The 22,711-nt window shown below is 44.7% G+C and overlaps 2 protein-coding genes across 4 annotated transcripts in view; both read left to right on the forward strand.

The window, feature by feature from the left end:
• The window catches only part of LOC147606301 (uncharacterized), a 40,907-nt gene extending 25,704 nt beyond the window's left edge, over positions 1–15,203 (forward strand). For both annotated transcript variants that reach the window (XR_015264958.1, XM_086791898.1), the window contains one exon: positions 14,940–15,203. The gene's annotated coding sequence lies outside the window, so the exon portion shown is untranslated. The remainder of the gene's footprint in view (positions 1–14,939) is intronic.
• LOC147606303 (uncharacterized) lies at positions 5,013–9,583 on the forward strand. 2 transcript variants are annotated; one of them, XM_086792095.1, is made up of 2 exons: positions 5,013–8,980; positions 9,057–9,233. In XM_086792095.1, the coding sequence occupies exons 1-2, from the start codon at positions 5,502–5,504 to the stop codon at positions 9,118–9,120; spliced, it is 3,543 nt and encodes a 1,180-aa protein (XP_086648221.1). In that variant the 5' UTR covers positions 5,013–5,501; the 3' UTR covers positions 9,121–9,233. The 2 variants fall into 2 exon arrangements, with proteins under 2 accessions (XP_086648221.1, XP_086648220.1); XM_086792094.1 differs by adding an exon at positions 9,450–9,583 and having other exon boundaries at positions 5,014–9,348.
• Positions 15,204–22,711: the final 7,508 nt, after the last annotated feature.

A 22,711-nucleotide genomic window follows, 5' to 3' on the forward strand; every position in this document is an offset into this window, starting at 1 on the left:
CACTGGATGTGTCAGGGTGTGATGGTGTTCATAGAGTGAGAGGCTATGGATGGTTGTGGCAGCCTTGATCATGGGAGAAAGCTTCTGTATGCAAGACTCCATGTGAAAGAGTCTTTTGATGTGAACAATGGCTGGACTTATTTGTGAATGCTGAGTGGATATGAAGCCATGATGTAGGGTCTTTGCAGGCTTCAGGAGTTCTACTGTGCGGGGGCTGAGTTTCTAGCCTTATTGTAATTAAAGCTCTTATAATCAATTAAAGAAATACCGCAAGGGGCGTCACTGCGTTTTGGGGCCAATCGGTGTCCGTGTACTATTTGCAGGAGCACTCTAGGTCCTTGAAACCGGCCTTGACGGGCGGTGAAACAAACACTCGCACATAAAACACTTCAACACCATTGAAGACCTATAAAAGAAAAACAAACAGGGGGAGCTAGAGTGCTCCTGCAAACAGTACACGGACACCGATTGGCCCCAAAACGCAGTGGCGCTCCTTGTGGTATTTCTTTAATTGATTATAAGAGCTTTGATTACAATAAGGCTGGGAACTCAGCCGTCAAAGTAGATCTCCTGAAGCCTGCAAAGAACCTGCATCATGGCTTCTTGTCCACACGGCATCCACAAACAAATCCAGCCATTGTTCACATCGAAAGACTCTCTCACATACAGAAGCTTTCTCCCATGATCAAGGCTGCCACAACCATCCATAGCCTCTCACACTATGAACAGCATCTCACCCTGACACATCCAGTGCTTCTGCATCACAACACAGACTCCCAAACTGTCTCTCAAAAGAGTATCACAGCACAGCATACCATACAGTCGACACACTGTACCAACCCTCTCTACTTCCCAAGGGTACTATCCATCTCTGTCATGGATTCGCTGTCCCCTGTCCAATCCGTAGCAAGGCTGTACCAAACATGTGTCCATTCCTGTACCTTCTGCCTGCATGTGACCTATCTCCTGGAGAAACCCAAAAACATGTTTCCTCGAGAAACCTACGACCTGTTTCCACAAGAAACCCTTAGGCCTGTTTCCCCTTGAAACTTCTGTCCTGTTTCCATACAGAACCATTCATAGCACTATTCAACAACAGTGCCAACAACGGCATACATCTAGTTACCTGTTCCCTCATGAAACATCTGGCAACATAGAGATGCCCATAAGTGTAGGTCCCTCTGTTCCTTTCTAGCAGGAAGAAAACAATCTGCTCCATGAGCACGCAGCCATGCGAGCTTGCATCACTCCCATGCCAAGAAACATAACCAAATGACCTGTACTTGCAACCAAAAACCCAAGCACATAGCTGAATTTGCAGCCAAACAAAAACAGCCCATAAACTGTCCTCAAAACAGTCCCGACTATGCGCCTCCTTCTGCCCGCCTCCTTCCAAAAGAAAGAGAGAGAGAGAGAGAGAGAAAGAGAGAGATTGTGCGTGCTGCCCTACCAACCTGCCAGCCTGTTGCAAAGAGGGAAAAGCCTGTGTGTGCTGTGTGCTGCAGCCCGACTGTGTGCCCAGAGAGAGAACCAGCCAGCGTTGCTGCCCAACTGTGTGCCTGGAGAGAGATAATCAGCCAGCGTCGCTGCCCGTCCAGCCCACTGCTTTTCCACGATCCCCAGGACCTGCATGCAATCCAGCCGCCAGCTCTTTCCACCCCCAGCAGCCCTGAAGCTGCCTGCGCACAAAGGGACCTAGCAGCCTGCACCAGCACTGTCCGCCTCCTGCAGCCCTGTAACTGCCAGCATGCCTCTGTCTCCTGCCCTGCCCTTCACAGACACCTGGGAGAGAGAAAGAGTACAACGTGCTCTCTTGTGTACCCTGCTGAACAGCCCCTCCTTAGCGAAAAAGCACACACGGCTCAAAACTGCAGCTCGACTCTAACGAGAGTCGACTCTAACTCAAAGGCATCAAGATAAAGCTGCAAATCCTGAGGTGAATCTGCTAAGTCACGCTCCTCCATCCACTTCGCATCCATTAGTGAACCTCCTCCATCCACTTCGTATCCATCAGTGAGGAACAGCTCTTGAACTTCACAGGATAGCGACGGGAAACCTTACCCTGTACCTTTCTTTCCTTATGTGCCAGTATTTGCTCAGGAATAAGAACCTCGTCAAGTTCCTCCACTTCCATCTGAGCGTCATCTGATACATCCTCAGGCACCCAAAACCTGCTTGCACTCCACCCAAGTGGTAAGCACAAGTCCTCGATGAAGCATAGTAGATCACCACTGCTAAACATAGAAAGAAACTGTCTTCCGAACCCATGAAGCCTCTATGAAGATACCACCGGTGACAAACTGTCGAAAGCCATAGCCTTCAACGCATCTCCTGCACCACAACACTTCAACTGCTTCTTGTTCCTGGCCGACTACTTCTTGTCCTTGGTGTCTTTTCTCCTGAGCTTCATCTTCAGCTCTTGCTCTTCACCTCATATAGGCAAAGACACACAACCCTGCACTGTGTCCTGCACTTCCTTTTCACTTTCCTCATGTTGAAGCTTTTGATGTGACTCTCATGAGACAACCACGAGCTCGCCCCCTTAGGAAAGTTGGCGATTGTCCCGACCAAAGCAACCACGGACTCGCCTCCTTGAGAAAGTCGACGATGTCCCGGCAAACGGAACCTTGAAACCGGCCTTGACGGGCGGTGAAACAAACACTCGCACATAAAACACTTCAACACCATTGAAGACCTATGATCCGAGGAAGATCCATGGGTTTTCCCGCCGAATCTCATCAACCGCCTCCTATGGTGCATTTGCACATGGTCCAATGCCGCCTCCCGTACCTTGGCCAACATGATAAATAACACGAGTGGATGTGCTAGTAAATATTTCTCCACAATATTTGCACTTCCACACGCGCATGTTGGAGCTACCGACACCTGGGGTGTTGGGTGTGCCTTGAATGATGGTGTGCCTTGCCCATACGGAACTTGGTGCACGCGGCATCTATGGCATATGCACAAAAAGCAATCAAGAAAATGGAGAAATGTCAAGACGACTCAAGAGTTATAATATATATTTCAAGCACAAAATGAATCAAATTTCAGCCTGTGTAGGGGTCCGGGGTGGTGCGGCAGAGAGAGCCTTGTGGGAGGGAGGGGGGGAGAGAGAGAGAGAGAGAGAGAGAGAGAGAGAGAGAGAGAGAGAGAGTTGAGCGTGTGCAATAGGCTCGAGCGCAGCACGACCAGAGAAGCCCCCTCGAAGCGTAGCACGATCAACACGAGAAGGTTGCGCACCTGCCGCCGAATAGAGGATACCGCACGCACATAAGGAACAACGGGAAAAAAAATGATGTTGATGTGTGTCGAATTGTTTAACCTACATAATCATAATGCCACATTCACTAATGTTTCCAAATGTTAGTGAACGTTCCAAACGTTTGGATCAAATCCAAACGACGTTTGGATGCAACCTTGGCTTCATCTCAGAGTTTTGGAAGAGGCTTTGGGACAGTTTTTGGCCTCGAAAGATCACCCTCTTTCTCTGGCTGATGGCACACAGGAGCTTGGTGGTGTGCATGTGGTTGGCCATTGGAGGTCGACTAGCAGCTTACACGAGGCGTGGCCACCCTCAGGTGTCTTAGCGACATAGTCTTTGGGATTGGCCGAAGGCTTAGTAGGTTTGGCAGCAGATTCTCCACATCTTCACGATGGATAGGGCCTCGACCCGGATCATTACTTGGGGCACCGTCGCTTGGGCCACCACAGAGGCTGAGGTTGTCAGGGATTATGAGGAGGATGGTGGGTGTCACCATTGAGCTATCTAATGGTCCTCTTATCTTCTTGTGTGAGCTTTGGGCTCTGGATGAGCATACTCCGTAGTGGTGCTCCATCGCTAGGACTGGCACGGCGTGATTCGTAGTGCCAGGGACGGGTGGATTGCACACGGTGTATGTTTCTGGATTACCACCGCTAGGACTGGCACGGCGTGATTCGTAGTGCCAGGGACGGGTGGATTGTACACTGTGTGTGTACCTGGAATTGACTTTCCGGTGGGCCTGTTTGTGCCCGGAAATGTCAAGTATTGTGCAAGTACATGAACGGAGATTATCCTTTAACAATGTTGCATTGTGCACTCATGTTTGCCTGCCTTTGAAATGTTTTCGCGTGAACTGGTTTCGTTTGCATGCTTGACATGTGTGTCTAGCTCAGGGGTCGGGGACGCCCTCCCGTGAGCCGTGGAATGCCTTGTCTTCTGACAGGTTTTGTGGCGTGTGAACAGGTGGGAAATCCTTATTTTAATAAGAGTTTTAAGTTATAAGTCTTATAACTTACAGGTTTCATACTTCATTAAAAGTAGGTGGACACTTTATAAGTGTGGGCACCTTCTTTTGGCCTGGGCACCCTTTTATAGCATGTGGGGTGGGGGTTGGCCACCTACCCCACCTACCACACCCAATTCTTTGCATGGGAGGAAGGCGCCTCACTTCCAGCCCTCTCCCTTGCATTTTGGAGGAAGAAAACACAACTGTTGGCTGGGATTTAGAGAAAACAGGCTGGAGCACATCATTATTTGCTGATTCTGGTTGTACAGCAGGTACAGCAGGTACATCAGCAGGTATAGCAGGTACAGCAGGTACAGTACCATCATTAGTTGCTGATTCTGGTCGTACAGCAGGTACAGCAGGTACAGCAGCAGGTACAGCAGGTACAGTACCATCATTAGTTGCTGATTCTGGTCGTACAGCAGGTACAGCAGCAGGTACAGCAGGTACAGTACCATCATTAGTTGCTGATTCTGGTCGTACAGCAGGTACAGCAGCAGGTACAGCAGGTACAATACCATCATTAGTTGCTGATTCTGGTCGTACAGCAGGTACAGCAGGTGGGATTTAGGACATACGCATTTCCTACAAGTGGCCCAGGTTGTTTCACTCTTCCTACTGGCTGTACGGTGGCTCCAGAAGATTTTCATCACGAAGAATGAGGAATTCTCTTGCTCTCCTATGTCTGGACTCCTCTTCCATTCACCGAGTCAACTCCGTGAGGGTGCCCCATCGCTAGGACTGGCACGGCGTGATCCGTAGTGCCAGGGACGGGTGGATTGCACGCGGAGTGTGACTCTGGAAGGTGCTATGGACGGGGCAGCCCTTGGTGACTGCTGACTCGGCATCAACAAACATATTTGGGTTTGATACTTTGTTTTTCATTGTGCATTGCTTATTGGAAATCTGGCCTTGGGCCCGTGTACTTGTAACAAATTCTCCCAAGTAATAATATCATTCCTTGGGGGGGGGGCCGGCCGTTCCGGCCTCAGTGTGGTGTCATCTATCTATGCTCAGAGTTGTTAATTACTTTCTTTTGCTATTTTGTCTTGTGCTATTGTCTTTTAAGAGTGTATATTAAAGTGCTAATTGGAGAAGTGAGTCCAGGAAGGGGTGACCCCTGCTTGGGTCTCGTTTCAGTGGTATCAGAGCACGGATCTTCCTTTTTCTACATTGGGAGACGATCCAAAGGCTTCCTGACCACTCTCCATTAGTGACTTTACTCTTATTATGGCTAGCCAAGCAAGTAGCAAGGAAGTGCCAAATTCAAAGGGGCACTCCAGTGGAACACAAGCAAGTGGACGGATGCCTTATGCCCGTGATCATGTATGGTTGGGACAGCCGTCCCGTGGCAAGGAGAAAATGCAGGAGCAAGAGCAAGAGCCAAGTGCCATGAATGCTGAAATTCAGCGTATGCGAGAGCTTCTCCATGCCAGGGAGATGGAACTGGCCAGCCTACGTGAGGACCCACACATTCAACAAGTGCTAGATGCAAAGAAAAAGGAGGCAACCGTCTTTCAAGACTTTGAAGCTTTGGCTCGTGGATCAGGGCTGAAACCTCGTGAGCTAGCTCTTTCATTCTTAGTGGACAAGGGTGATGTATTGCAGGGCCAGGATGGGGAGCTTGTTATAAAGAGATCTCCATTGGTGGACATGCCTGGGATAGCCTCTCCAAAGCTGAAATCTGCTGTCCACAAAGAGGAGCCTTCCATTACATCCCGACGTGATTCTACCTTACATGGGAGGCATAGCCATGCCTATGAAGGTAACATTACTTCTAGAGATGATCGTTACAAGCCTCATTCTTCATCTTTGCAGGTTTCTCATGGGCTTAGAGCGCACCGACATCCCCGTACTACTACTTTACCTGCTGAACTCTCCCGTGAAGAGCCATTTCTTCATGCTCCCATCTCCACACCCTCTCCGGATCATGCTTATGCTGCAAGAGAAAGTGGTGGGGCTACACACATGCATACAGGTACAGCACATGGTTCACGTCCACGTATGCCACCTAAGTATGCAGGAGCATCTATGGATGTCAGGGCTGATCCACATGAACGTGGAATCAAGAGGACGCATGGGGATTATGAGCATCATGTTCATAAGCAAAAGGAATTCAAAGCCGGGGACAAATCCGTCAAGTTCGAGACATATCATGGTGAGTTTGATGCTTCCAAGGTTATGTCATTTGTTTCCCAATTTGACATTGCTTTTAGTGATGAGGATTTTTCAGAAAAGTCCAAGGTGAGGCATGCCAGCATGTTCTTGAAGGGCACGGCCGCTCATTGGTGGCTTGCCGAAAAGCTCTCAGGCACTCCCGTGGACACTTGGGCTGAATTCAAAACTAGATTCTATGTCCAATTCTTACCCCCTAATGCCAAGAAGAACATCCGCAAGAAGTGGGATTGGGTTAAGCAGAATGAAGGTGAGTCAGTTCATGCTTATGTATCCAAGTTTTGGAAAACACTCTTGGAAGTTTCCCCTATTATGCAGGTAAATGATGAGGAACGCAAGAGAAAGTTTGAATCGGGACTCCAACCGGTTTATCAATCGGGCTTGGAGTTGTACCCAAACCACACTCTACAACAGCTCATTTCAGCTGCTTTGGCCACCGAACAATTGGAGCAAAAGCTGAAGCAAAATTATAGAGATGGACATGCTCAAAAGGGGAAGGACAAGGCTGTCCCAAATCTGCATAAGGGTGGACAGCCACCTAAAAGGGACTCCAATGAAGTTAAGGGAGCTCCAAAAGCTGAAAGTACCTCAGAGAAGAAGCGTCCCAACAAAAGGCCTAACTATGGACTTACTCCGGAACAAAGGGTGCAATATATACGTGACGGTAAGTGCTTTTCTTGTGGTAGTAAAGATCACATGGTCCGGCAATGCCCAAAGAAAGCAGGCAAAGAGCATGCAAAGGAAACCAAGGTTAATGTGCATATGGTGCCCGATGTACAAGGGGGGACAGCCCATGATGCTTTGGATAGGATGGTATGCAAGGCATGGGGACAGCTCAAAGATCAACCCGCATTATTTATGTTTGATGATTGTGCCACGGACAACTTCATATCATTGGAAATGGCTACAGCATTGGGCATTAGTGTGGATGACATGGGACCGGAGATTGAGGCCGGAAGTGCATTTGTTGGCAAGAAAGTCAAGGTCACACCCCTTATTGGCAAGCTTCGCATGCATATTCAGGGATATTTGGACCATGAGAACTTCCTCATTGCACCATTAAATGGGTGTGATGTATTGCTTGGAAAGCCTTGGCACTCCCGTCTTGATCCTCGCAAGGCTTACAAGACCAACCGGATCACATTTATGCATAGGGGCAAAGAGCATGTTATTGATGCCGGTGTGGAAGGGAATTCTATCCCTATTGTATCCCACATTCAAATAAATAAAGCCATGAGAAAGGGTCTTTGCTCGTACATGATTTTTGTTCGTGATAGAGTAGACCATGTTGATCATTCTCTTGATTCTCTCACATGTGATAGGCTGGAATTTTTGAAACAATATGCAGATTGCTTTATAGATTCACTTCCAGGGGAGCTACCACCACCACGGCCGGAGGATCATCGTATAGACCTTGTGCCTGGCAGTTCTCCACCAAATAGGCCGGCATACCGTGTGAGTGCATCACAGCAGGAGGAGATCATGAAGCAAGTCAATGAGCTCATGCAAAAAGGTTTGATCCGCCCTAGCTCTTCACCGTATTGCTCTCCCGTACTTCTAGTGCAGAAGAAGGATCTCTCTTATCGTATGTGTGTGGATTATCGGGCTCTAAATAAACTAACCATCAAGAATAGGTTTCCTATTCCTCGTATTGATGATATTTTGGATAGATTGGATGGCTCGGCATATTTCAGCCGAATTGATTTGAAGAGTGGATATCATCAAGTACGGGTAGTACCAGAGGATGTGCATAAAACCGCTTTCAGGACAGCATTTGGTTTGTACGAGTATCTTGTTATGCCTTTCGGTCTTACAAATGCTCCTGCCACTTTTAACCGTATGATGGACAGGATTTTTAGAGATCATCGATCGTTCACTGGAGTTTTCTTCGATGACATCTTGGTTTATTCCAAGAGTGAAGAAGAGCACAGAAAGCATTTGGCCATAGTCTTTGAAGAACTCCGAAAGCATAGACTTCACATCAATGCTAAGAAGAGTGAGTTCTTCCTCTCCGAAATTCATTATCTTGGGCATATTGTTTCTCAACATGGCATACGAATGGATCCCGCCAAGATTGAGGCTATCAAGAATTGGCCTGAACTCAAGTCAGTGCATGAGGTTCGTAGTTTTCTTGGCTTATGCTCATACTATAGACGGTTCATATGGCATTTTGCTTTGATTGCTGCCCCTCTTCATCAGTTGACAAAGAAGAAAGTCCCCTTTCAGTGGACTTCATTGGAAAGCAAAGCTTTCTATTCACTAAAGGATGCAATCATATCTGGGCCCGTGTTGATCATTCCTGACTTGCACAAGCCATTCTTTGTGGAATGTGATGCATGTGGAGATTGTTTAGGTGCTGTCCTAAACCAGGAAGGACACCCCGTGGCATTTGAGAGCCGCCGTTTGCGTGATACGGAGCTTTCTTTGGGGATCTATGAGAAGGAGCTATTGGCAGTGATTCATGCATTGACCATTTGGAAGCACTATCTTCTGGGTGCAGAGTTTATGGTGAAGACCGACAACCAAAGCTTACGGTATTTTCTCACACAAACTAAGCTCTCAGAGAAGCATATGCGGATGGCAAATTTCCTCTCTATGTTTCATTTTCAGATTGTGCATACACCGGGAAAGAAGAATGTGGTGGCCGATGCATTGTCTCGAAGGCCGTATGTAGCTTCTATCTCAATTGCCTCTCATGGAGACTTGTCGTCTATGCAAAATAAGTACCATATAGATGCTGATTTTTCAGATTTATGGGCTGATTTGGTGGCTGGTCATACTCATGCATCATATATGATCAAAGATGGGTATCTCCTTAAAGATAATTGCCTTTGTGTGCTCACAGATTTGAGGCAAAAAGTGTTGGAAGAATGCCATGCTCCACCGTATGCAGGACATAGAGGTATTCTACCTACTACTCGTATGGTTGAACGCTACTTCTTTTGGCCAGGGATGAGGAAGGACATTGAGGCTTATGTACGTGCTTGCCTCACTTGCCAAAAGGTCAAGTTTGATCGTCAGAAGTCTCCTGGATTGCTTCTACCATTGCCTATTCCCTCGCAGCCATGGGAGAGTATAGCTATGGATTTCATCATGGATTTGCCTCGCACTCAGCAAGGTAATGATGCTATATGGACTATCGTTGACCGGTTTAGTAAGCAAGCTCATTTCTTGCCGGTCAAGAAGACGATCAAGGCAGATCATATGGCAAAAGTTTTCTTATCACAGGTATTCAAGCATCATGGCATGCCTAAATCTATTGTGGGTGACCGTGATCCTCGAACTACCAGTCTCTTCTGGAGAGCACTTTTTGACAATATGGGCACAAAGCTGAATTTTTCATCCGCTTTTCATCCTCAATCCGATGGTCAAAGTGAAGCAGCAAATTCAGCCGTATTGGACCTTCTCAAATGCTATGTGGCTGATCAAAAGACTTTGTGGGAAAAGTATTTGCCACTTGTGGAGTTTGCATACAATAACACGGTGCATGCTTCTACTGGGAAGGCTCCCTTTGAGATAGTTTATGGCAAAGTGGTATTGCCTCCCATCCTACGTACTAAGGATGAGATTTTTGCTGCTGATGACTTTGTCAGGGACTTGGATGTTGCCTTTGCACAGGTACGGACAGCCATAGCCCGTTCTCAAGAGAAGCATAAGAAGGCTGCAGACAAGCATAGAAAGCAATTGGATGTCAAGGTAAATGATTGGGTATTGCTGAAATTCGAAAAAGCTAGACTCCGTAAGAGATCTGGTAAGGAGGGGATGTTTCCCAAGCTCTCATCCAGGTATTATGGGCCTTTCAAGGTCATTGAGCAGATCAATGAAGTTGCTTTTCGTTTAGCATTGCCATCCCATTGGAAGATACATAATGCTTTCCATGTTAGCCTCTTACGAAAGTATGTGGGTCCGGAACCAAGTCTTCCTATCATTGAGGATCCACCAGAAGTGGATGAGTTGGAAGAGATTTTGCAACCAGAGCAGATTGTGTTTCATAAAGAGCGTAAGCTATCTGCAGGCAAGCTTGTAAGACGCTATTTGGTGAAGTTCAAGAACTATCTCCCCATTGATGCTAAGTGGGTTGATGAGGACTACTTCAAAGATTATCCGCAGCTTCTCCATGACTATTTGGAAGCTTTTCAGTTGCGGACAACTGTTTAGAAGACGGGGAGATGTCACCATTGAGCTATCTAATGGTCCTCTTATCTTCTTGTGTGAGCTTTGGGCTCTGGATGAGCATACTCCGTAGTGGTGCTCCATCGCTAGGACTGGCACGGCGTGATCCGTAGTGCCAGGGACGGGTGGATTGCACGCGGAGTGTGACTCTGGAAGGTGCTATGGACGGGGCAGCCCTTGGTGACTGCTGACTCGGCATCAACAAACATATTTGGGTTTGATACTTTGTTTTTCATTGTGCATTGCTTATTGGAAATCTGGCCTTGGGCCCGTGTACTTGTAACAAATTCTCCCAAGTAATAATATCATTCCTCCATCGCTAGGACTGGCACGGCGTGATTCGTAGTGCCAGGGACGGGTGGATTGCACACGGTGTATGTTTCTGGATTACCACCGCTAGGACTGGCACGGCGTGATTCGTAGTGCCAGGGACGGGTGGATTGTACACTGTGTGTGTACCTGGAATTGACTTTCCGGTGGGCCTGTTTGTGCCCGGAAATGTCAAGTATTGTGCAAGTACATGAACGGAGATTATCCTTTAACAATGTTGCATTGTGCACTCATGTTTGCCTGCCTTTAAATGTTTTCGCGTGAACTGGTTTCGTTTGCATGCTTGACATGTGTGTCTAGCTCAGGGGTCGGGGACGCCCTCCCGTGAGCCGTGGAATGCCTTGTCTTCTGACAGGTTTTGTGGCGTGTGAACAGGTGGGAAATCCTTATTTTAATAAGAGTTTTAAGTTATAAGTCTTATAACTTACAGGTTTCATACTTCATTAAAAGTAGGTGGACACTTTATAAGTGTGGGCACCTTCTTTTGGCCTGGGCACCCTTTTATAGCATGTGGGGTGGGGGTTGGCCACCTACCCCACCTACCACACCCAATTCTTTGCATGGGAGGAAGGCGCCTCACTTCCAGCCCTCTCCCTTGCATTTTGGAGGAAGAAAACACAACTGTTGGCTGGGATTTAGAGAAAACAGGCTGGAGCACATCATTATTTGCTGATTCTGGTTGTACAGCAGGTACAGCAGGTACAGCAGGTACAGCAGGTATAGTACCATCATTAGTTGCTGATTCTGGTCGTACAGCAGGTACAGCAGCAGGTACAGCAGGTACAGTACCATCATTAGTTGCTGATTCTGGTCGTACAGCAGGTACAGCAGCAGGTACAGTACCATCATTAGTTGCTGCTTCTGGTCGTACAGCAGGTACAGCAGGTACAGTACCATCATTAGTTGCTGCTTCTGGTCGTACAGCAGGTACAACAGGTACAGCAGCAGGTACAGCAGGTACAGTACCATCATTAGTTGCTGATTCTGGTCGTACAGCAGGTACAGCAGGTACAGCAGGTCAAACCAGTGGGATTTAGGACATACGCATTTCCTACAAGTGGCCCAGGTTGTTTCACTCTTCCTACTGGCTGTACGGTGGCTCCAGAAGATTTTCATCACGAAGAATGAGGAATTCTCTTGCTCTCCTATGTCTGGACTCCTCTTCCATTCACCGAGTCAACTCCGTGAGGGTGCCCCATCGCTAGGACTGGCACGGCGTGATCCGTAGTGCCAGGGACGGGTGGATTGCACGCGGAGTGTGACTCTGGAAGGTGCTATGGACGGGGCAGCCCTTGGTGACTGCTGACTCGGCATCAACAAACATATTTGGGTTTGATACTTTGTTTTTCATTGTGCATTGCTTATTGGAAATCTGGCCTTGGGCCCGTGTACTTGTAACAAATTCTCCCAAGTAATAATATCATTCCTTGGGGGGGGGCCGGCCGTTCCGGCCTCAGTGTGGTGTCATCTATCTATGCTCAGAGTTGTTAATTACTTTCTTTTGCTATTTTGTCTTGTGCTATTGTCTTTTAAGAGTGTATATTAAAGTGCTAATTGGAGAAGTGAGTCCAGGAAGGGGTGACCCCTGCTTGGGTCTCGTTTCAGTGGGGGGCTTGCCCTTTAGGTTTCTCACCTCCACATTTCAACAGTACCAGTCATAGCACCATCTACAGACCACTGGAGACTGGGCTTACGTCAGAGATGAGAGATTTGCAGTAGCATTGCAGTCTGGCACATATGGTGAACTAGATGCAACAAAGCCATCGAGGGTACTCACACTCTGCTTGTGGAGTCCATCAGAAGCATTTGGTTTGACATCATTCATACCCTCCGCGGTCAGTGGGGGAAGTTCCAGGGTGGCTTTGATCGCATGCGGAAGCGGTGGGAAGCTTTCTTGAGGCTTTAGCGGCCTGGCCCTTTTCTCACAGATAGAGGAGGTGATCCCACTACTAATCTTGTTTTGGTCTCTATATTAGGGATGATCTTGGAAGGATCTTACATGTCTCGGGGTGGATTTTTTTACTCCGCTGGATGCAGGTAAGGATGAATTGGATGGGCTTTGTTGTTGGTCCACTGGTAGTCATCATTCTAAGCTAGCGAGTGGTTGGCAAGAGATGCCATTCGCGTCACCAACAATCTCCTTCCAAGAGTCATTTGTGCTCGTGGATTATCAACATGAGTTGAAGAGCGTTTTATGCAGAAACATGGTGAACTAATAACCGACTATCTTAGCCCTTTCTGAAAGCTTTCGCTCATGCCCCCGAGGACCTTTCTCGGTGGTCAAAGCAGATTGAGCAATTTGTGGATGGTTTGAAATCATCTTTGCATGCAAATATTTGGGCACATCGGCCCGGTGACTTGTAGAGGATGGTAAGGGGCTGGTTTGAAGCCTCTTGCATCATTGAATGAGTGCAAGGATGATGAGTAAGGGCTTCTGCAAAAAACGCAAGCAGAAATTCGGCATGCAGGCAGTCTGCGAAGAATAACTCAAAAACGGTGAGGAATTTGCGAAAACTTTCTTCTGCAAAGTTGTAGACCACGATGATTCCAGTAGGCGTAGCGGGCACAATCCTCAAAAACGCATTCGTTTAGCAGATAATCAAAGAGTGAAAAAACGCAATTGAAAGCGGGGTTGTTGAAGAGGACTAGAGGTAGAGAGGAAGAAGGATAAGGAACATCTGAAAAGCAAGTTGGAGAAGGTGTTGATGGCGAAGAAGAAGCTCTCCATGATTATAATGATGCCCCCACAAACTCCACGATCTCCTTCAATCTTCAATGATCTTGTTCATGGTACTACGAGAGAAGTCCAATTCTTTTTATACTTGTAAGAGACCCGGCTTTTTGCCAAAAAGCCTTCATGCTTTTGCTTTGCCTTTTTATGCTTTGCTTTTCTCTTTTTGCCTTTGCTTTTGCTCTTTTTACTGTTATTAATAAAATATTACTCAACTATTGGTGCTTTGCTTTTCTGGCTTTAAGGCCTTGCTTTTTGGCCTAAGAGCTACTTTTTGAGAAATCTCGTCTTTTAGCTTTTTGTTCCGGCTTAGTCTCCTCTTTCGAATGGTGCTCTTGGCTCACGGTCAACCTTGTTTGACTTTTTGCTTTTTCTTGCTTTTTGACCTGCTTTTTCTTAATCAAACCTTATGGACTCTGTCCCCATGTCTTCTTCCGCTTGTTTGGTGTCCGGGCATCGATTTCATCATGTGAAAAGAGCTAGGAGGACCAAATATTTACATTACTGCCTCTTCCACTCACCGGCCAATTGCCATGTAGCAAGCCACGTGGCACATGGGCTTGGCTCATATGCTGCCTGAGTGTGCCTGCTACCTATGCTTGCTGCCTGACTGCTACAGGCTGCCCTAAAGTGAGGGGTGGGGCACATTTTGTGAACCTTGGTCCAATATTTCAGGTTATCATTCTATGATCAAAACTCCATTACCTTTAGAATAGAACATTTCTTGGGGCTCCACTTAAAGCTGACCCAAAATATAAAGGGAGAGTGAACATGGCACTCTATGGTCCCCAACTATCTGTGTTTCCATCCAAAAAGCAATAACATGGCATAAAGTTTGTCCCAAGCATCAGTGACATGGTTACTTGTGTAGTCTTACAGATGCAGTGAAGATGGCTTAAAAATGGGAAAAATATAAAGGCAGTCTTAGCTCTTCCTGCAATTTAATTCATCATTTGGATCGACATTTCAGCTCCCACAAGGCCATCTTTCAAATCATGTACATGATGTATTTGGTCCTCTGGAATTGAGGGTACTTGTGGTGCATCTTAATTTTCTTGTGTCTGCTCGTGTTTTCAAATGCTGGAAAAGTAATGGGATTATGCTATAAATTGGCTACTGTAACGGGGTGTGATGATGAAGGCCTCAAGGTTCTATTTTTTACCCCGGTCTTTTGTCTGTTCAAAATTCTTGAGTTTATCTTGTGATGCTTAGTTCAAATCCTCTTCAATAAAAATCTAACGAATTTGCTCGTTTTGTAGGCGTGGACTACTATATCAATGAATGGATAATGTCATATAGACTATGGTGCTGTTTTGTCTGCAGTCAGAAGTCAATATGCTTAGTTGCTACCTCCATCACACGGATATCTTGCCTAGGTATACTTGGTAGAAGCATTGTCTAAGTAAAGTTTGGATAATTATTGTATGAATTTTTTGCCCTTTGTGTCAAACAATGTACTAAGTCTTGTGAGTTTTGCTTGCACCAACTTTCCATGATAACTAATTAACCATTGGTTCTCTCTCTCTCTCTCTCTCTCTCTCATTGCACATCTAGTACCTAACGGAGAGCTACTTCAAGTTCCATTTTTTGGCATGTGGGTGGATCATACATGGTCAATTTGCTTGGCTATGACAGTAAAAGACTCCTCTCTCGCTCTCTCCCCCCCCACACACACACACACTCACACACATGCATGCATGCATATTTGTATGTATGTGTGCATGTATGGTTATGCATATGCTCATGCGTGCATGCGTATTTGTATGTATGTGTGCATGTTTGTATGTATGCATGCATGCATGTATGGATGTGCATGTGCATCTCATTTGTGCATATGACACTAATTGAAAGATAAGGTCATTTTCACATTCGATTAGATGTATTCCAATGAGGAATTGAAACATTGAATGTGCATGGACAAAATACTAAAAGTCAACCAGCTTGAGTTATTAATAATGTATACTGACATTAATCATTTATACTTGTAAAATATAAGAATCATAGATTTTTTTTTCTAGAAGCAAAAATTAAATTCTTGATTTCAAAATTATGCTTGCTCACAATTACGGAAACTTGAAGCACTTGTTAAAGATGTTTAAAAGCTTGGATTGAAGTTTATAACTTATTAATTTGATGTATAAAGTTGAACCAAAGCTTGATAAGCATGGTTGAGAAATAGATTATGCACAACTCCAGATGTAGATTGTGTATTTGATCTCTATTTTGAAGGAGGTATCATGTTTGCAATTAATGAAGTACAAAGACATGAGCTCAAGCCATATGAACAAAGAAAATCAAGTGACATGAACAAGGAAAATCAATAATAAGTATGTAAGGAGTGATTCATTTTGTCCATTCAATGCTTGATAAGGTTGCCCCCACACCCTCTCCGCAAAGGAAGATCGTTACATTAGTTTCCAAACTTCAATGGAAATGGTTGAATACATGACATAGTCTGAATCAAGGGAGATGAGAAAAACACTTGGGAAACAGAGGGGCTCTTCCTTGTTCATTGGTTGGGCGCTCCCAGAGGAAGGCTATCTCATATAGGTGTACTTGGCCAATAATGCCAAGTAACCATGTTGTCTGACCTTGAGGAAAGGACCGTTGCTCTAGGTTTGTAGAAAAGCCTCTCGGCACTTTTGCATACGCTTAGAGTTGCCTCGTAGCTTCTCCCACTGGCCATGGAGGGTGTGTTTGATGTTTGTCCATATGCTCTGGATGGACTCGGTGGATGGTGTGGTAGTGTCCTTTGTGGCCTCACTATAGCAAGCATGCCAAAGGTGGCATGTTGCTATGTTACTGACATGTTTCTTACAAGTGCTTGTGATACTCTTCCCTATTGGGGTTGTCATGATATTGTGGTGAAAGGAGAAGGGCGAGGCACTGTCCCGTCTCCTCATATGCTAGGGCCGGTGCTAACTCAAAAGCCTAGGCTACTACCTCCCAAGCAATGGTGCGGGCAAATGTGTGATCTATGGTGAAGATACGGAGGATCCACAACCAAATGTGTTGCGCCTTGGGACAATCCTAAAGGCAATGTTGCAGTGATTCCTGTGGGTGTCCACACCTAGAATAGAGGACATGACCTCCAACTACCAGCCAGTGGTCCATTGCTAAGCTCATGTGCGCTATTTGCCAAAGGAAAAGGTCAATCTTCCGTGGTCGAAAGATTTCTCACAGCCTGTTTCTAAGAATCATGGAGAAAACAAGCAGGGGTGTCTTGAGTCCTCTAGGGCATTGTTGCTTGTTGGTGTACTATCAACCTTCAGCATTTGAATTTTGCATCCCAGATGGGATTGTGTACTCAAAGAAGGGGATGTCGGAGGTGTCCTTAGGGGTGAAGAGATCGTGTCACTTGTGTGGATCCCATTGTAGTCACATCAGTGGTGGTTCGCCCTCCCATAACCATAATCTCCACAATCTCTCTCTGGCCACTTTGGTTGGGAGAGGGTCGATGTGCCATCTGTGGTCATGAGACCCATCGATCACTAAGTCCTTTGTAAAGTGTAGTTGCCTTGAGGTCCTTTGTCAAAGGGGGGGGGAGATGGCTCAATCTGCCTTGTGGCCCTACAGAAAAAGTCATGAGGGTGTCTCCCTCTATCCCATGTACTGCTATTAGGATATCATATATTTTAAAAAAACCCCTATCCACTTAGGAGGAGGTGAGTCGTGGGACCAATGCAAGCCACCTTGAAGGGATAGAATAGTCGATGTCGAGGGCGAGTCTGTCTTTGCCTTAGATCCCAGCTAGGCTCCACTCCTGGGCCTTTGGCGGGAGCTTCTTGAAGGTGAGCCACTCACCAAGAGATTGGGCCGGTCCCTTTCTCAATGCACCCCATGAGACGTGAGGACGGGAGCCTAGCATGTGGCTGCTAGGAAGGTCAAATAAGGGGTTCCAATGAAGGCTCTCATCATCCATGACTGGGGGAGATTGGCAAAGCGCAAAACGAATGTGGTCCCAAGCTTGGTAAAAGTTGGCCACAAATCGGTCCTCAAAGGTTGGGTTGAAGTCGTGGGTCCTCATCTCTGTGAAGATCCATCTTAGGCTTAGGGGCCATGGGCTACGAAGAACTGAACTGTGGGTGTAGATACAGGCCATGAAAAGGTCCTTCCTCAGAGGGGGTCTCTGATGATCAACTTGCCTAGAAGGACTATGCTCTCCATATAAGGATTAATAATGGCTAGATTGCATTTGTGGGCGAGGTTGAATGATGACTCTCCAAGCCACCTTGGCCACGCTGGCTTGCCATTGATGCTTGCCCAAAGGAAGTTAACCGTTGTACTTGACCAATACATGCCCTGGAAAAGGCCCATCAAAGAGGTGATGTACCACATGGTAGCAAGAAAGACATGGTTCGCTACCACTACTCAACCATCGAGTGAGAGCCCAGTCATGCTCTAGTATAGAAGCTTCTTTCGAATGCTTAAAAGGAGGGGGCAAGCTGCTGCTTTGAGGTGATGTCGATCTTGACCTCGTAGCCAAGCTAACACACTAGGGTACCCTCGTAATCCACTAGAAGGACTCAATTGGGTGCCAAGCTTGGGTAGGGGATGAGCTAGCCCAAAATCCACAAGACTTGTGCCAGTTAATTTGTGTTCCTGAGGCCCGACAAAATATCTCAATTGTATTTGCAAAGCTCTGATCATGCTCCACATCTCCGTTGGAGCCTAGCCTCCCTTCAACGCCTTGAGCCCAGTATATCCAGAGTTGCTGTTGTGTGCTCATGAGACAGGCCAAGCTCTCCCATAGCTCCTCAATCCTCTTGCAAATCTATGGGTCTTGTATCAACAAACACTCGTGGAGGCATTGTTGACTATCTTATTGCCAAGGCTCCTTAGGAGAGAGGATGACAGGCGAATGGTCGGAAAAAGCAGTGCTAGCTAAAATACCATCCAACCACCTCCTCGTCCATAGACCCGGGATTAAGACTTAAAAATTACTAAAAATCATACGAATGCCAGGATTTATAACTAAAAATATATATATTTCATTTCTTAAAATTAAAGGCGACATGAGATTCCAACCGAGATTTTTGAATTTCAGTCGAAAAATTACACTACAAATCGGGATATGTGAGCACTGCTCTGTGGTCCCTTCTGTGGTATATCTTGGCTACTACGTAGTCTATCCTCTGTGGTCTCTAGCATATTAAAGTATCCCCCCATACACCAGAAAATCAACCTAAGAGAGGCCTTGCCGAATCATGCTGTAGAAGTTCCCTTAACCTACCATGGAGAGTCGAGGGTACTAAATGTTGAGGGGGCCCACCTGGTCCTCCCTACATTTGATAATTATCCACTATGCCCATCTCGGTCGAACATGGGTGCACTTGCAACAATCAGTGTGATGGACAAGATGCGGCTCTGATTGTACTAGGAAGGGTAGGTTTGGGGACTGGACATGAAAGTCAGTTTCATGTGGCTCTTGTGTCTAGTTGGCTGGAGCGTTCTTGTCCTAAGAGTGGTATGGCTATGAAAAGTAGCTCCCTAGATTTTGGCACAACTGTTGAATTCAAATGTGCAACTTATGGGCTCCTTTGGTTAACATAATGGTTTGGGAGTGTTCGGACTTAGTAGTGCATACCTTCCTAGTTTGAGGATCACATTCATGGTGTGTGGAGATATTGATGGATTTTGTAGAGTGCTGTGATTATATATTGATGCATGCAGATATATTATGTATTGATTTTTTAGTAGTTCCATTATGGTTTGTATTCTAAAATAGATTATTTACCATGGAGCGCACCTATGTGTGTGGACCCTATTGTTTGTTAGTGTGTGAGTAATGAAAAATGAAATTTTAATTATGGGTATATAAGTTCACATCGGCTCCATAGGCCCAGTGGAGGGTGAAAAGCTAGACCAGTGGGATTGGATGAGACTAGGTTGAGCTTATGAAATCGATCTAAGTGTAAAAAAGGATTAAACATTAGAAAGTGGGTAAAGCTATGGACCCAAGCTACGAGTACTTTCTAAATTGAGACCAAATTTTATCTTAAAACAACAAACTTGGGGTAGAAATGCTAGGTTAAGAATTGATTTTAAAAGAATAGAGAAGTTGCCCTCATAATTAAGGAGTCAGAACGTCATATTGATCCTTGGGAAGCTGCACGATGGCTTGCTTATAAGAATGATGAAGGGAAACACTTGGTGGAATTATATATGTTTCCTTGTATAAGGATTATTTTAGTCAGACATTAGTAATTTTTTGGTATAGCCAAGCATTGGGACATTGTGATATGGGGCCCCGAGTGAGTCGCTCTACCCTTGGTTTAGTTTATGTTGCTATTTTGTTATGTAAACTACAGGGATAGGGGTCACACACACACACACACACACACACACACACACACACACACACACACACACACACACAACACGCACGCACACACACACACACACACGTATGTACACACCGGCACATGCACTAATGCAACCACTAATGAAAATGCACACTCTCTCCCCCCATATACACTCTTTCACACATCTCTCTCTCTCTCTCTCTCTCTCTCTCTCTCTCACACACACACACACACACACACACACACACACACACACAAATATATACTATATATAATATTATGTTTTATTATATTTAGACACATGTACCTATACATACATATATATATATGTATTTATAAATATAAATAATTTTATATACAAATAATATATATATATATATATAATTTAATTAATTAAAATTTAATGGGTGGGGATAGGTGGTGAGGTGTGCTGCCTCTCAAATAAATGTAACTTATACGTAATGTATTTTGTATTTTCTTTACAATGAGATAGAGAAAGACACCTACATATATAATTTAATTAATTAAATTTTAATGGGTGGGGATAGGTGGTGAGGTGTGCTCCCTCTCAAATAAATGCAACTTATACATAATGTCTATTGTATTTTCTTTACAATGAGACAGAGAAAGACACCTACACATTGAAGTTTTCATCATGAAGCTCACTTTTTTTAAGAGGGAGGCCCCTATTTTTCTCTTAAGGAAATTATTAGGTAGGAAGAGATAGCTCTTCTTCAAAAACTGAGATGAGAAAATTCAAAATTGAGATAGGGGCAGCGTGAATCGCTTCCCTTTCTCCCTTGCCCTCTCCCTCCTCGTATTTGGTAGAATAGTTTGTGTTTAATAAGAGTATGGATATAGATTAAATTATTAGATGTATAATATATTATTATATATATGTCTTTAATTTTTGCATTACCCATTTATAGCATCCCGATGACATTCCAACCAATGGATATCCCAAATGTCTACTGACAATTTCAGTGGCTAGGATAATTTGCCCAAGCCTAAAAATATTGTGCCAATATTCTTTGTTTAAAGGAAACAATTTTGATTTCTTGAAGTTTACAAACAACCTTGTAGCCTCACCAAATAACTCCAAAGCTTGCATGAGTATATATAGATCATTTTGGTTTTTTTTTTTAGATTATCAACATAAGCCTAAGTAACCAAAAAACGAGCATAGTGGCAATTGCAACCCATGTAGATGTCCATTGCAATTGCAACCCATAGTGGCAATTGCAACCCATGTAGATGTCCATTGTCAGTAGTAGTGAGTTTATCCATACAAAGCAAAAATGGATGAGTTTCTATCGCAATTAATAAGGCACTCAAGGGGCATCCCTGCCTGACTAATTTTCTCAACTGCTAGGGAGAGGACAATCCTTTTCCCAAAATACATCTTATCATGCTATCTTTATAGCTAGTAAATGACATTACACATTTTTTCTCCAAATCCAAGTTTTGTGATTACCGTCGCACTGCAATATAATCCTAGTGAAAAGTATCAAAAACTTTAACCACATCAACTTACAGTTTTAGCCTCTCACCTTGTGTGTCCTCTTTTAGGGTTTTGTGAGTGTATGTGTGCTTGCAAGAGCTCAAGCTCTCTTCTCCCCTGCATCTTTTCATGGTATCAGAGCTTGGTTCATGCTAAGGGCTGAGCTGCAAGCAAGAGAAGCACAAGAAGCGGTACGAGGGTAAGAGCTTCATCTACTCTTCCCTATTTGTGTTGGTGACTACACCCTTGTCGGGAGCTCTATGGGAGGCCCCGGCAAATGATCTCGCATGTGATTTGTCTTCTAGGGATAAAACCATATTATGTAAGATAAAAACCAACGTTCAAGATGTTTTTTGATTCTATGGGTGACCATTTTAAGAATCAATTTGTAGACCACCGTCATCATGTGTAATAGGTCGCCAATCTATAATATTTTGACATATTTGTTTTTTTTGGTGCCTACTTAACGAGACCCTCTTGCCATGAGAATGGCATAATTACTTGTAACCATGTTTGATTGATCATAAGCAAGAGCGACTATTCAAGTATATCCAAAAATTGTAGAAAGAATTTGTAAAAATGTGTAAGAGGGTGTACTAGTGTGTATTGAAGAGAAGGCCTTCAAGTAAGCTTCAACTCCACTAGTTTTATTGAAGGGTCCCAAGGTAGTACAATGTACTCCAAATGATGATTATGATAAGTCTATCCTATGCACCTGGCCTTTTAAATGATAGCTTTTGTACTAAATTCTATGTAGGATGTACTCTCTTTTCTCATGAAAAAAAATCATGAGCTTCATGGAGGCATGGGACCTTTTTATACTTGATTTTTGATGGCTGGGGAGTCCCATTTCACATTTAGATCACTTGATGTCATGCATGTATACACATACAACATGAGTTAATAGTGGGCTTACCTTCACTTTAGCATCAACTAATAGAGTGAGCATGACTCTAGTTTTTAGAAACCATTAATCCAAAACCACGTTTTAAAAACCAGTACCTCCAAACCATGATATTTCAACTTTATCGCACCTTAGCCAATTTAATTAAACATTTAACCTTAGAAAAGTGCCAAGGCTACAGTTTTGCACACTAATATAATTATTATTCCTTCTCACACCCACGGGTAGACCTCAATTTAATTTCTCATAAGGATATTTATTTTCTTGATTTCTTGAATTTCCTTGATAAATTATTTTTGTGAAACTCTAATGATATTTTTT

The sequence above is a fragment of the Cibotium barometz genome, chromosome 57 (genome assembly GCF_041138505.1).
Source record: "Cibotium barometz isolate CiBa-2024 chromosome 57, ASM4113850v1, whole genome shotgun sequence".
Lineage (NCBI taxonomy): Eukaryota > Viridiplantae > Streptophyta > Polypodiopsida > Cyatheales > Cibotiaceae > Cibotium > Cibotium barometz.